This window comes from Anser brachyrhynchus, assembly GCF_964034855.1.
Source record: "Anser brachyrhynchus genome assembly, chromosome: 24".
Taxonomy (NCBI): Eukaryota; Metazoa; Chordata; class Aves; order Anseriformes; family Anatidae; genus Anser; species Anser brachyrhynchus.
In genome coordinates, this window is record NC_137717.1 from 4,912,331 (window position 1) to 4,922,492 (window position 10,162).

General features: G+C 58.1%; 1 protein-coding gene across 5 annotated transcripts; it reads right to left on the bottom strand.

Moving 5' to 3' along the window:
• Window positions 1–592: 592 nt before the first annotated feature.
• On the bottom strand, window positions 593–9,433 carry MECR (mitochondrial trans-2-enoyl-CoA reductase). 5 transcript variants are annotated; one of them, XM_080566723.1, is made up of 10 exons: window positions 9,403–9,433; window positions 5,566–5,663; window positions 5,361–5,492; window positions 3,749–3,892; window positions 3,558–3,660; window positions 3,087–3,189; window positions 2,603–2,676; window positions 2,064–2,124; window positions 1,494–1,566; window positions 593–1,380 (listed from the first exon to the last, which is right to left on the bottom strand). In XM_080566723.1, the coding sequence occupies exons 2-10, from the start codon at window positions 5,609–5,611 to the stop codon at window positions 1,217–1,219; spliced, it is 900 nt and encodes a 299-aa protein (XP_080422849.1). In that variant the 5' UTR covers window positions 5,612–5,663; window positions 9,403–9,433; the 3' UTR covers window positions 593–1,216. The 5 variants fall into 5 exon arrangements, with proteins under 5 accessions (XP_080422849.1, XP_080422848.1, XP_080422846.1 ...); XM_080566722.1 differs by having other exon boundaries at window positions 9,308–9,433; XM_080566720.1 differs by lacking the exon at window positions 9,403–9,433 and adding an exon at window positions 8,858–9,043.
• Between the last annotated feature and the right edge of the window lie 729 nt (window positions 9,434–10,162).

Consider the following 10,162-nt stretch of genomic DNA (forward strand, 5'->3'; position numbering starts at 1 on the left):
AGAAGGGCTACAGAGCTGGTGAAGGGCCTGGAGCACAAGTCCTGTGAGGAGCGGCTGAGGGACCTGGGGGAGTTTGGTCTGGAGAAGAGGAGGCTCAGGGCAGAGCTCATTGCTCTCTGCAACTGCCTGAAAGGGAGGTGTGGGGAGCTGGGGTCGGCCTCTTCTCACAGGTAACCAGGGATAGGACCAGAGGGAACGGCCTCAGGTTGTGCCAGGGGAGGTTCAGGCTGGAAATGAGGAGACATTTCTTCTCAGAAAGAGCGGTCAGGCGTTGGGACGGGTTGCCCAGGGAGGTGGTGGCGTCACCGTCCCCGGGGGTGTTCAAGGGGAGGTTGGATGCGGGGCTTGGGGACATGGTCAGTGGGTGACATGGGTGGTAGGGGGATGTTGGAGGGCTTTTCCAGCCTTAATAATTCTATGATTCTAAAGGAGAAACCAGACGCAAAGCCGGGTTTCTCCCTCTCACAGGGTTTGCATTTGTGCAAGCAGCTGGCTCCAGCACAGCCCTCAGTCCCTGCCAGAGCCCGGTGAAAGCATGGGAACAGGCAGGGGCTGCTGGGGCAATGCAGGAAGCAGGCAGGACACGCGATGCTTTGAGCACGGAACAGTTTATTGGCAGCATCTTGCAAAAATAGACATATATTAGACATTGAATTTCAAGAGGTTTCTCTGTGCCTTGCACGATCAGTAGTGGCGGTGGTTCAGTAACAGCAGCAAAACTGAATTCAAGTCCAGGTATTGCAAAAGTCACATTGGAGGCTCCGGCTGGTGAGCTGCGGGGTGAACCCAGGGATGGGGACCCAAGTCCTGTCCCTGCACTGTCCCCTTGTCCTACAGCCAGCAGGGGCACTCCCCTAGTCCTGCCAGCACTGCATGTGCTGTGGAGGGAAAAAAATTAAAAAAATAAAAAACATATTTTTAAAAAGTGGTTTTGCTGTGTAATTCAGCCTGCAAAGAGAGAGACTCCTTTCCCTTGAGATGGTTGAGGGAAGAGCCTGGGCTTTCTGCTGCAACAAAACTAACAACGAGCTAAAGCGAGACCGAGATCTCCTTCCAGAAGCAACCCCAGCCTGCGCGCATGGTGCCACCTGGGCAAACTTCCAGAGGCTTTTAAACCTTGAACTGGGCACCCAAAAATAAAAAAGGAACAAAACAAAAAAATCAATGGACGTGGAGCTTTCCCTCTGCAGACGCCAACAGGAAGGCCAGTGAGCAGTCAGAGGAGGAGGACCTGCTTGGAGGAGGTGAAGGGCTGCATGGAGGCCACCAGGGCCTCCCTGAAGTCCTCCAGCGGGACCGTGGTGCAGGCGGGCGCGCCGAGCTGTCCCCTCCGCACCAGCTGGCACAGGGCGTCCATCATGCTGGTCAGGCTCTCCTTGTCTGCGAGGGAAGAAGGGGACCGCTCTTACCCAGCCTCATCGCATGGGATGCTGTCCCCAGCCCTGCTGGCCACCTCTGGTAGCCCATTGCGGTCCCTGCCCCTCTCAGCTCACCGTGCGCGTGGTCCTTCTTCCACTGGGTCATCCAGAAGCCGCGCAGCCTCACGTCCCTGAAGATGAAGGCGCTCTGCGGAAAGCAGGAGGTGAGATCTGCCTCCTCCCGACCTGTTCCCAAGCCCTTGTGAGCGTGGCAGGAGGCAGCGAGGAGCTTTGCTCAGAGCTCTCCTTTGGGACAAACCCAATTCGGCAGGTTCATGTTAATGCAAGACCTCGCACCGCAGCGCTGAGCTGCTGCAGCTCCGAGGGGCTGCGTCTTGTTGGGATAACACCAGGTTTCACGTCAGGGCAGAGCTCAGACACGGCTCCAACACGCGAGATGGGTTTGCGTCAGGGCAGGTTCAATGCTTAGCATCTGCGGGGTTGTTTCCATGCTGGGATTTCAGAGCAGCCCAAATCCGCCATAAGTGCAACCATACTGGAATGCAAACCAGCTCGTCCCATTACAGCCCCAATCAGTTAAAAAATAAATAAATTTGGGGTCTCTGAACGTGACATCCGGACAGCAGAGTGCAGCAGAGGATAAGCCAAGCCCCCGTGAGCACCAAGAGCATCCCCGGTACTCACCACTGGCACCGTCACAGGCTGCTTTGCCATGCCCCCGTAGGTGACCATGGTCCCTTTGGGTCTGCGAAAGGAAGGGGGCATTGGGTTACCCGTGGTCCCCAACACGCAGCTTTGGCCTTGCAACCTTTTCTCCATCATACCCAAACCCACCGCAGTATGACGAGGCTGGTTTCACACCAGAGGCTCCTCCAGAAAGCCATGAGGATCTGCTTTCTAGAGCTGCCCTCCTGCTCGCACGCTGGATTTGCAGCTACATAAAGCAGCCAGCCATTACACGTGCCCAGGACCAGACAGACCTCCAACTCCATAACTGGTCCTCAGATGTCTCCTCCCTCATGCCACTGGCAGAGTTTGAGACAAGCAAGAGGATGGTGATGCCAGGTTAACTTTAACTCCTTTTTTCCAAAACAACTTCTCCAAAAATCTCCCCTCATGAAGGACTGGCATCTGCTCTTGATGCCCCTGGTTGCCACGTGCCCTGGATCTGGAGCAGGTCCCAAGCTCACGCCACCCCAGCCGTGGGGCAGAGCCCAACTTACTGCAAATGCCGCAGCATCTCCGTCGTGCTTTTGCCTCCGACGCAGTTCAGGGCGAGCCGAGGCTTTGGGATGCTCTGCAAGAAAAGGGGGAAGCTCCAGCCCGCAGGGCTCAGTCCTGGTCCAGAGAGCTTGGGTGAAAGCCCTCCGTGGTGGGGAGCACATCCCAGCCTGACGCTGGTATGGAAATACTTTGTGAAAAGCACTTTGGGACTAGGAGTTTGGTGAGTTTAGGGCATGTTTGTATAAATGGATGGGCAAATACACGAGGTAAATACTGAGTGGCTTAGAGAAGTGCAAGAATGCCATTTGTTAGCTTTGTATCTGTTCTTAACGATTTACAGCGTGGCCATCACATTGCCTGCCCGGAGATTAGGAAAAGCTTGTTTCACATTTGTCCTTTCTACCATCCTCGCAGCTCTCCTCGAAGCACTGAACTGCGGGGCAGCCCTGGATGGTCTCTCTGGGGGGCTCAACATCGAGGTACCTTAAATATTTCTTTCATTTCTGGCTTTCTCAGCACGTCCTCCGTGATGACGTGGTCTGCGCCCAGGGCCTTCAGCCTCTCCACCAGCTTTGGGAGATCAGGTCTGGGGGGAGAAAAAAGACCCCCTGAGGCAGAAAGCAGTGTGTCCCCTTCCCCTTCCTCCCACTGGGACGGGGCTGAGGATGAGGCCTGGCACAGCAGAGGCTGGGAGGCACCTTCACAGGACCATGGAATGGCTGAGGTGGGAAGGGACCTCTGGGTCTCCCTGCTCCCACCCCTGCTCCAGCAGGGCCACCCCGAGCAGGGTGCCCAGCACCACGTCCGGACGCTTTTTGGAGATCTCCAAGGAGGAGACGCCACCTCTCTGGGCACCCGCACAGCACAGACGGGCTTGTGATGTTCAGAGGGAACCTCCCCTGTCCCAGTTTGTGCTCAATGCCTCCGGTCCTCCTCCCATCCCATGGCACTCACCTATCCCTGACCACGTTGATGGTCCTGACGCCGGTGGCTTTCGCGATCTGGATGACAGCCTGGCCCACGCCGCTGTTGGCTGCGTTCTGGATGACAGAGTCACCTGGGGAGCAGAGTTTCGGTGCAGCCGTGACCGCCGGAGCTGCAGTCCCCTCCGAACGCAGAGCCGGAGGCCCGTGCGTGCAACGTACCTGGCGCCAGGCTCTCGAAGTCGGACAGCATGCGGTACGCCGTGCACGGGTTGACGCTGAGCGTGGCGGCGCACAGCAGCGGGATGTCGCTGGGCACCTGCAGCAGGCTCGCCTCGGGGAACACCGCCTGCGTCCGCCACGTCCCTGGGCATCGGCAGCGTTTCGTGAGCAGCAGGGAAAGGAAAGCGTTAGGAGACCCCGACTCACATCGGAGCCTTAACTCACGCTGCTGCAGCATCACCTCGCGGCATGCGATCTAAGCATCGGAGAGCCAATTATTAAACGTTTTCCCGTATGGGTATAGCCAAGATATTTAGAAAGGTGAAGAAAGAGAAAGCTGGCAGTGCCTGAAACAATTTGCAGGCTGGAGGTAAGGCTGCACTGGGGTTGCAGTGCACTTTTCTTCACCAGTTGGTGAGGAAGAGGCACGAGCACCCCAGACACTCATTCCCTACGTATGTTTAAGAGCAGTTTTGCAAATCTCCCGTGGTTGAGCCATCAGCATATTTGCCAAGACCCTGTGCACCAGGGAGCTTAAAGTCAGGACTCTACCCACCACTTTGTGTGACATGTGCCCAAAATCCCAGGGCAAGAGATTCCCCCCATCCGTACAAGCACTGATCGACCACGACGCTGAGCATTGGGCTTCCAGGGGAAAACAAGCCCTCTTGTGGCACATCCTGCCCTGCGCCTCGGCAGGACCCCGGCGGAGGCAGGAGTTGCTCCCCTGCTGCCCACGGACAGCAGCTTTGTCACCCAGAGCAGCCCCATTGCTTCCCAGACGTGTAATGGGACCGGGCTCCCTGGGTGCAGAGCTAACGGAAACACTCCGCATCCCACAGATGAGCCCATATATTCAGAGCCAATTTACTTAGATTTAGCGACTATGTATTTATATCTGATTTAACCCCCTATCATCCATTTACTTTTTTTTTTAATGCTTAAAAATATCACATTTGGATCTTAACTAGATAACTTTCCTTCTTCCATTAAGTGAGAAATCCTTTTAAGAAGAAATAGGCAAGGAACAAGCTGTTAAGCTAAACCAGAACCGACAATTTTTCTGGCCATTGGCATGTTGGAGTAGCACGAGAGGCATTTGCTGGAAAATAAATTCCCAAGCTTTCCCATCAGAGCACTATTAGGGAGAAAACTGTAATGAGATATAACTCTGACCTTGCATAGGTTAAATGCTTTATCCCATGTCTTTAAAGAAGCTCTAAGTAGATGTGACAAAACGCAGTTGTTTCCAGAGGAGAACAGATTGCTGCGATGCTCTATAACAGTGCAGAAGGCCCATAAAGGGTCTGCACTACAGAAAAGTAAATTATTCCTAAATTAAAGCTTAGCATACGCAACAGCACTGCCAAAGCTCCCCGGGTGTGCGCTTCCTTGTGGTGCTTGGGGACATGGTTTAGTGGGTGACGGTGGTGGTGGGGGGACGGTTGGACCAGATGTTCTTGGAGGGCTTTTCCAACCTTAATTATTTTACAATTCCTCATGGCCGAGCGCGTCCCATGCACGGGAGCCAGGCGCTGGGGACATGCATGGTCCCAGTTCCGAACCCCCCCAGGAGGGCACGCCAAGCACCCAGCCCCGGGTACAAACTCACCGAGTCCAGCATCAGCCGGGATGACCCAGTCCCCGGGTCTCAGCGCCGTCACACCGGGGCCGACCTCCAGCACGCGCCCGACGCCTTCGTTCCCCGCCACGGCCGGCAGCGGGGCCAGGATGGCGTAGGTGCCTGCGGGGAGCGCGGCGAGATGCAGAGAGGAAGGGCAAGGGTTCAAAGGCAGTGCCGGCAGCGGGCAGGTTACCTTGGATCATGTTGATGTCGGCCGGATTGACGGGGGCTGCCAGCATCTTGACGTGGACGTCCGAGTGCCCCAGCCTGGGCACCTCCAGCTCCTTCAGCCTGTGCGGGGTCACGCAAAGGAAGACTCAGTTACGGGACCTAGGAGAGATTCCTGTATTACCTACACAACGCATCCGGCCTAGGATAAGCAGCACCATTTTCCCTCATCTCCTCTCGCAAATAATAAATCAAACAACACCTAACGTGGCACCTCCACTGCTCCTCAAACCTCCGCTCCCAGCACCTTCTCGCATCAATCATAGGAACGAACCCAAAAGATGTCCTGCACAGAGAAGAGCCCCTCCGAGGAGAAGACATTCCAGCCCCTTTGCTACCAGACTGTTTAAAATCCAAGGAAAATGCCCTTATGCCAGGGCTGGCTGATTTGGAACCACAGAACCACCTAGGCTGGAGAAGACCTTCAAGACCATCAAGTCCTACCTCAACCTGACCCACGGAGTCCCATCACTAAGCCAAGCCCCTCATCGCTAACATCCTCCCATCGCTAAACCATTCGGCTCAGCTCCCTCCTGCCGTGCGTGGCCACGGGGACAATTGCACAACAGTTTTTGGCCGCCTTGGGTCTTGCACCCTCCTGGCAGCGGGGTCCTTCCAGCAAAGAGGACTCGGAGGCGCGGGGAGGCGTCCCAGCACCCAGGGATGGAGCAAGCTCCTCCAGCCTGCACCGCGACGCACCCCAGGGGGAAGGGGAAGCTGATTGCTGCCTGACCTATCTGCCAGCCGGGGCGAAGCCATCCGGAGGCGCCCATTTGCAAGATGAGGGCAATTTGAACTGCATTTGAACGAGCTGGTGGCTCTGCAAAGGAGGTGGCACAGACCCTGTGCGCTGCCAATTTTAAGAGCAGTTATTTGCCGCAATTACATGCTGCTAAGTACGTGTCATTAGGAACAATACACTGAATTTCCTTCACAGCTTGTCCTGTGCTGGCAAAGTGTTTTCCCCTTCTCTCCTTGAAGCTGCCTGGGTGATTTGGAGACTTGGAGTTCTGGATTAAACACCCCCCTGCCCTTGTCAGAAGGCTTTTAGCACGCAGGAATCTGCTTTTTGCTTTGAAACAAACCCCAAACTGCACTGACAGCCTGTGGGAGGCTCCCAGGAGGGTCCAAAAACCTCACTTCGAGCAGTTTGGGATCAGAGACCTGCAGGGTGCAGCTCCGCAGCTGCTGGGCATGGCCACGCGTGCTGACCTGTGGCTTTTGCTCCAAACCTTGCGTTTTGGCAAGGGTTGCCCACGAGTGATGGAGCTGCTCGCGTGTTTAAGATCTGGGCAGAAAGCCTCCACGCAGCACCAGCACCACAGGCAGCCCAGCACCAACCTGCCACTTGGGTTTCCGCGGAAAAATCAGTTTTACAGTTAAAAAAAAACCACAGCAAGATTTTTGACCAAGGCTGCAGAACCCAACCCCCCAACGCTGCACAAGAAAGCATCGATGTTGCACAAGGGAGCCGCTGACTCATTTGGGGTTCATCCCACCCCACCAGAGCATTAGGGGAAGTCAGACCCAGAAGGGCATTTCCAGAAATCTGCAAAAAAAGACAGAGAGAGAAGTCACCCGGCACGAGCTGGGTCTTGCACAAGCAGCGGGACGAGAACAGCTGTTCCTGTCTCACGTCCCCACTGCGTCCCCTGCAAATCTCAGCAGCCGCCAGTGCCGGTAAGCACCGTTACCCAACTGAGTGGTCCAAAGACAGAACAGCCACCCATCTCACCCCAAAAACAGGGGTTCGGGGTCTGGATGCACCCAGATAACGTATCTGCACCTCCTGTGTTTCTACATGACTCCAGCCAGTTCAGCTGGGTCAGCGCATCCTCAGCATTTCCTCTCTTGAAAAAAAAAAAAAAGGTACAAAAATTTCCCTTTTCCCAGACTTTTTGGTCATTTTATGAGAACCTTGAATAGCTGCCGTGCCCTGGACGTCACCCCGCAGCATTATACTTGAGGAAGCAACACTGATTTGGGCCCTGCATTCATTCCTGGCCCTGAACACCCCTAAACTGGGGACAAAGCGGGGTGCAGCGGTGCTGCAGCTCAGCACCTCCCCACCGCCCCCAAATTCTGCGATAGCAGGCTCCCCGGGAATCACTGGAGACCCCCCCGCCTCGCAGAAATGTGGGTGAAAGGGGTTGGGGGGTGCACCCCGAGCTCTGCCTGCATACTGGGGGGCCTCTGAGCACCCCTGGCATGACCCCATGGGCTGGGTCTCCACCTAGGGACCTGCCCCCATCCCTGCCCACTGCCCTGGGGGTGGGCAGCCCTGGACCCCCCCACACTGTGCACCCCCAAACAGCTCTGCTGCACCCCCTCCATATGTATGCCCCCCCTGCCATACACCTCCACCTCGCCCCCACACCCGCCACCCCCCCAAGCTCAATGCACCCCCAGCCTGCCCCCCCTGATTTGCACCCCTCTATACCCGCACCCCCTCGCAATGCACCCCCACAACTTATCCGCACCCCCTGCAATGCACCCCCGATATCTGCACCCCCTGCAATGCACCCCCATTTCCACTCCCCCCATACCCCATCTCCTGCAATGCTCCCCCCCAAAATGCACCCCCATAACTGCACCCCCCATAACTGCACCCCCCATAACTGCACCCCCCACACCTGCACCCCCACTCTCCCCCCCCCTCCCTTACCCCCCCCCGTGCCCCCCTTACTGCAGCACCCCCGCGGGCTCCCCGTGCCGCTCATAGAGCAGCCCCCGCGGGGGGGGCCCCGCCGAGGCCGAGCTCGCCCGCACGGGGGGGACCCGAGCCCCGCGCAGCGCCCGCGCTGCTGCCCGCTGCATCCCGGCACGGCTCGGCTCGGCTCGGCACGGCACGGCACGGATCCGGCACTGCTCAGGCTCCGCTCGGCACGGCTCGGCTCGGCTCGGCTGGGCACGATTCTGGCACGGTGTGGTACAAGCACGGCTCGGCACGGCTGGGCACGGTTCTGGCGCGGCTCGGCACGGCTCGGCACGGCACGGCGCGGCCGCCAGCAGCGTCACGGGGGCAGCACCGCCCCGCACCGGGTCGGCACCGCCCCCCCCTGCTCTTAAGGCGGCCCCGAGCCGTGCCGAGCCGAGCCGAGCCGAGCCGAGCCGTGCCGTGCCGTGCCGTGCCGTGCCGTGCCGTGTCATGTCATGCCGTGCCGTGCCATGCCGTGCCATGCCATGCCGTGCCATGCCGTGCCATGCCATGCCATGCCGTGCCATGCCGTGCCATGCCGTGCCATGCCTTTCTTTGCCTTTCCGTGCCGTGCTGAGCCGTGCCGAGCCTTGCCATGCCATGCCGTGCCGTGCCGTGCCATGCCATGCCATGCCATGCCATGCCGTGCCGTGCCGTGCCGTGCCGTGCCGTGCCGTGCCATGCCGTGCCGAGCCGTGCCGTGCCTTGCCATGCCGTGCCGTGCCATACCATGCCGTGCCGTGCCATGCCGTGCCGTGCCGTGCCATGCCACGCCGTGCCTTTCTTTGCCTTTCCGTGCCGTGCTGAGCCGTGCCGAGCCTTGCCATGCCGTGCCATGCCGTGCAGTGCCGTGCCGTGCCGTGCCGTGCCATGCCATGCCGTGCCATGCCATGCCGTGCCATGTCTTTCTTTGCCTTTCCGTGCCGTGCTGAGCCGTGCCGAGCCTTGCCATGCCATGCCGTACCATGCCGTGCCGTGCCGTGCCATGCCATGCAATGCCTTTCTTTGCCTTTCCGTGCCGTGCCGAGCCGTGCCGAGCCGTGCTATGCCATGCGTTTCCTTGCTGCGCCGTGCAATGCCGAGCCGTGCCGTGCCGTGCCGTGCCTTGATTTTCCGTGCCGTGCCGAGCCGAGCCGAGCCACAGCATTCTTTGGAGCCGCCTCCTGGCCGTGCCGGCTCCGTGCATGGCGGGATGATTGCTTAAAGCAGCGCTAAGAGAAACGCTCGGAGCAGACTGATTTCCATGTTTTGCATAATTATCCCGGAGGAGAGGTCTCGTTTATTCCCCCAGTTAACGCCGGTTACAGCGGGGGGAGGAGGAGGAAGCCGAGGTGCCGCACGCACCGAGCTCCGCGAGCAGCGGTTTTTAAAAATCATTTCTTCTTTCATGGATTTGGCTGCTCCGAAGGGGCAGCAGCAGCTCCACGAGTGAGCCCTTTGCAAAGCCAAGCTCCCGCTCTGCTCATCACCCTCCTCGTCCACGTACAATTAGCACGTCCCTTCGTTAACACCAGCGTGGGAGCTTGCCCGTGGTCCCACACCAACAGCGACCAGAGCACCCAGAGCGTGCGGCTTGGTTAAAAACACAGCAGCCGAGTGGGAAATGCTCCAAAAAGCAGAAACCCAGGGCAGCTCGGTGGGTGTCAGCCTCGTGGGGAGCCTCGTGCTGGCCGCCAGCAAGTGCTGCACGCCGTACCCGCACCTGGGCACGCGGCTGCAGCCTGGGCCCAAACCAGCGGGCTGTACCGAACCCTGACCTGAAAGGCTGGCATCAACTTGCCTGACGCTTCAAGGTTGTTTTAGTAATAATAATAATAAAAGCAAGCCGGAAAATAACATTTGCGCGTGTGTGAATTCACGTGAG

Bases quoted from the DNA above. Each gene is read 5' to 3' on its own strand.
- MECR (XM_080566720.1), bottom strand. From the start codon at position 9,030: ATGGTATGGCACGGCACGGCATGGCAAGGCACGGCACGGCTCGGCACG. The intron at 5,493-5,565 runs GTAACCTGCCCG...CGCTCCCCGCAG, and splicing joins CGACATCAACATGATCCAAG to GCACCTACGCCATCCTGGCC. The intron at 2,125-2,602 runs GTAAGTTGGGCT...TTCCTTTCGCAG, and splicing joins GAGATGCTGCGGCATTTGCA to ACCCAAAGGGACCATGGTCA.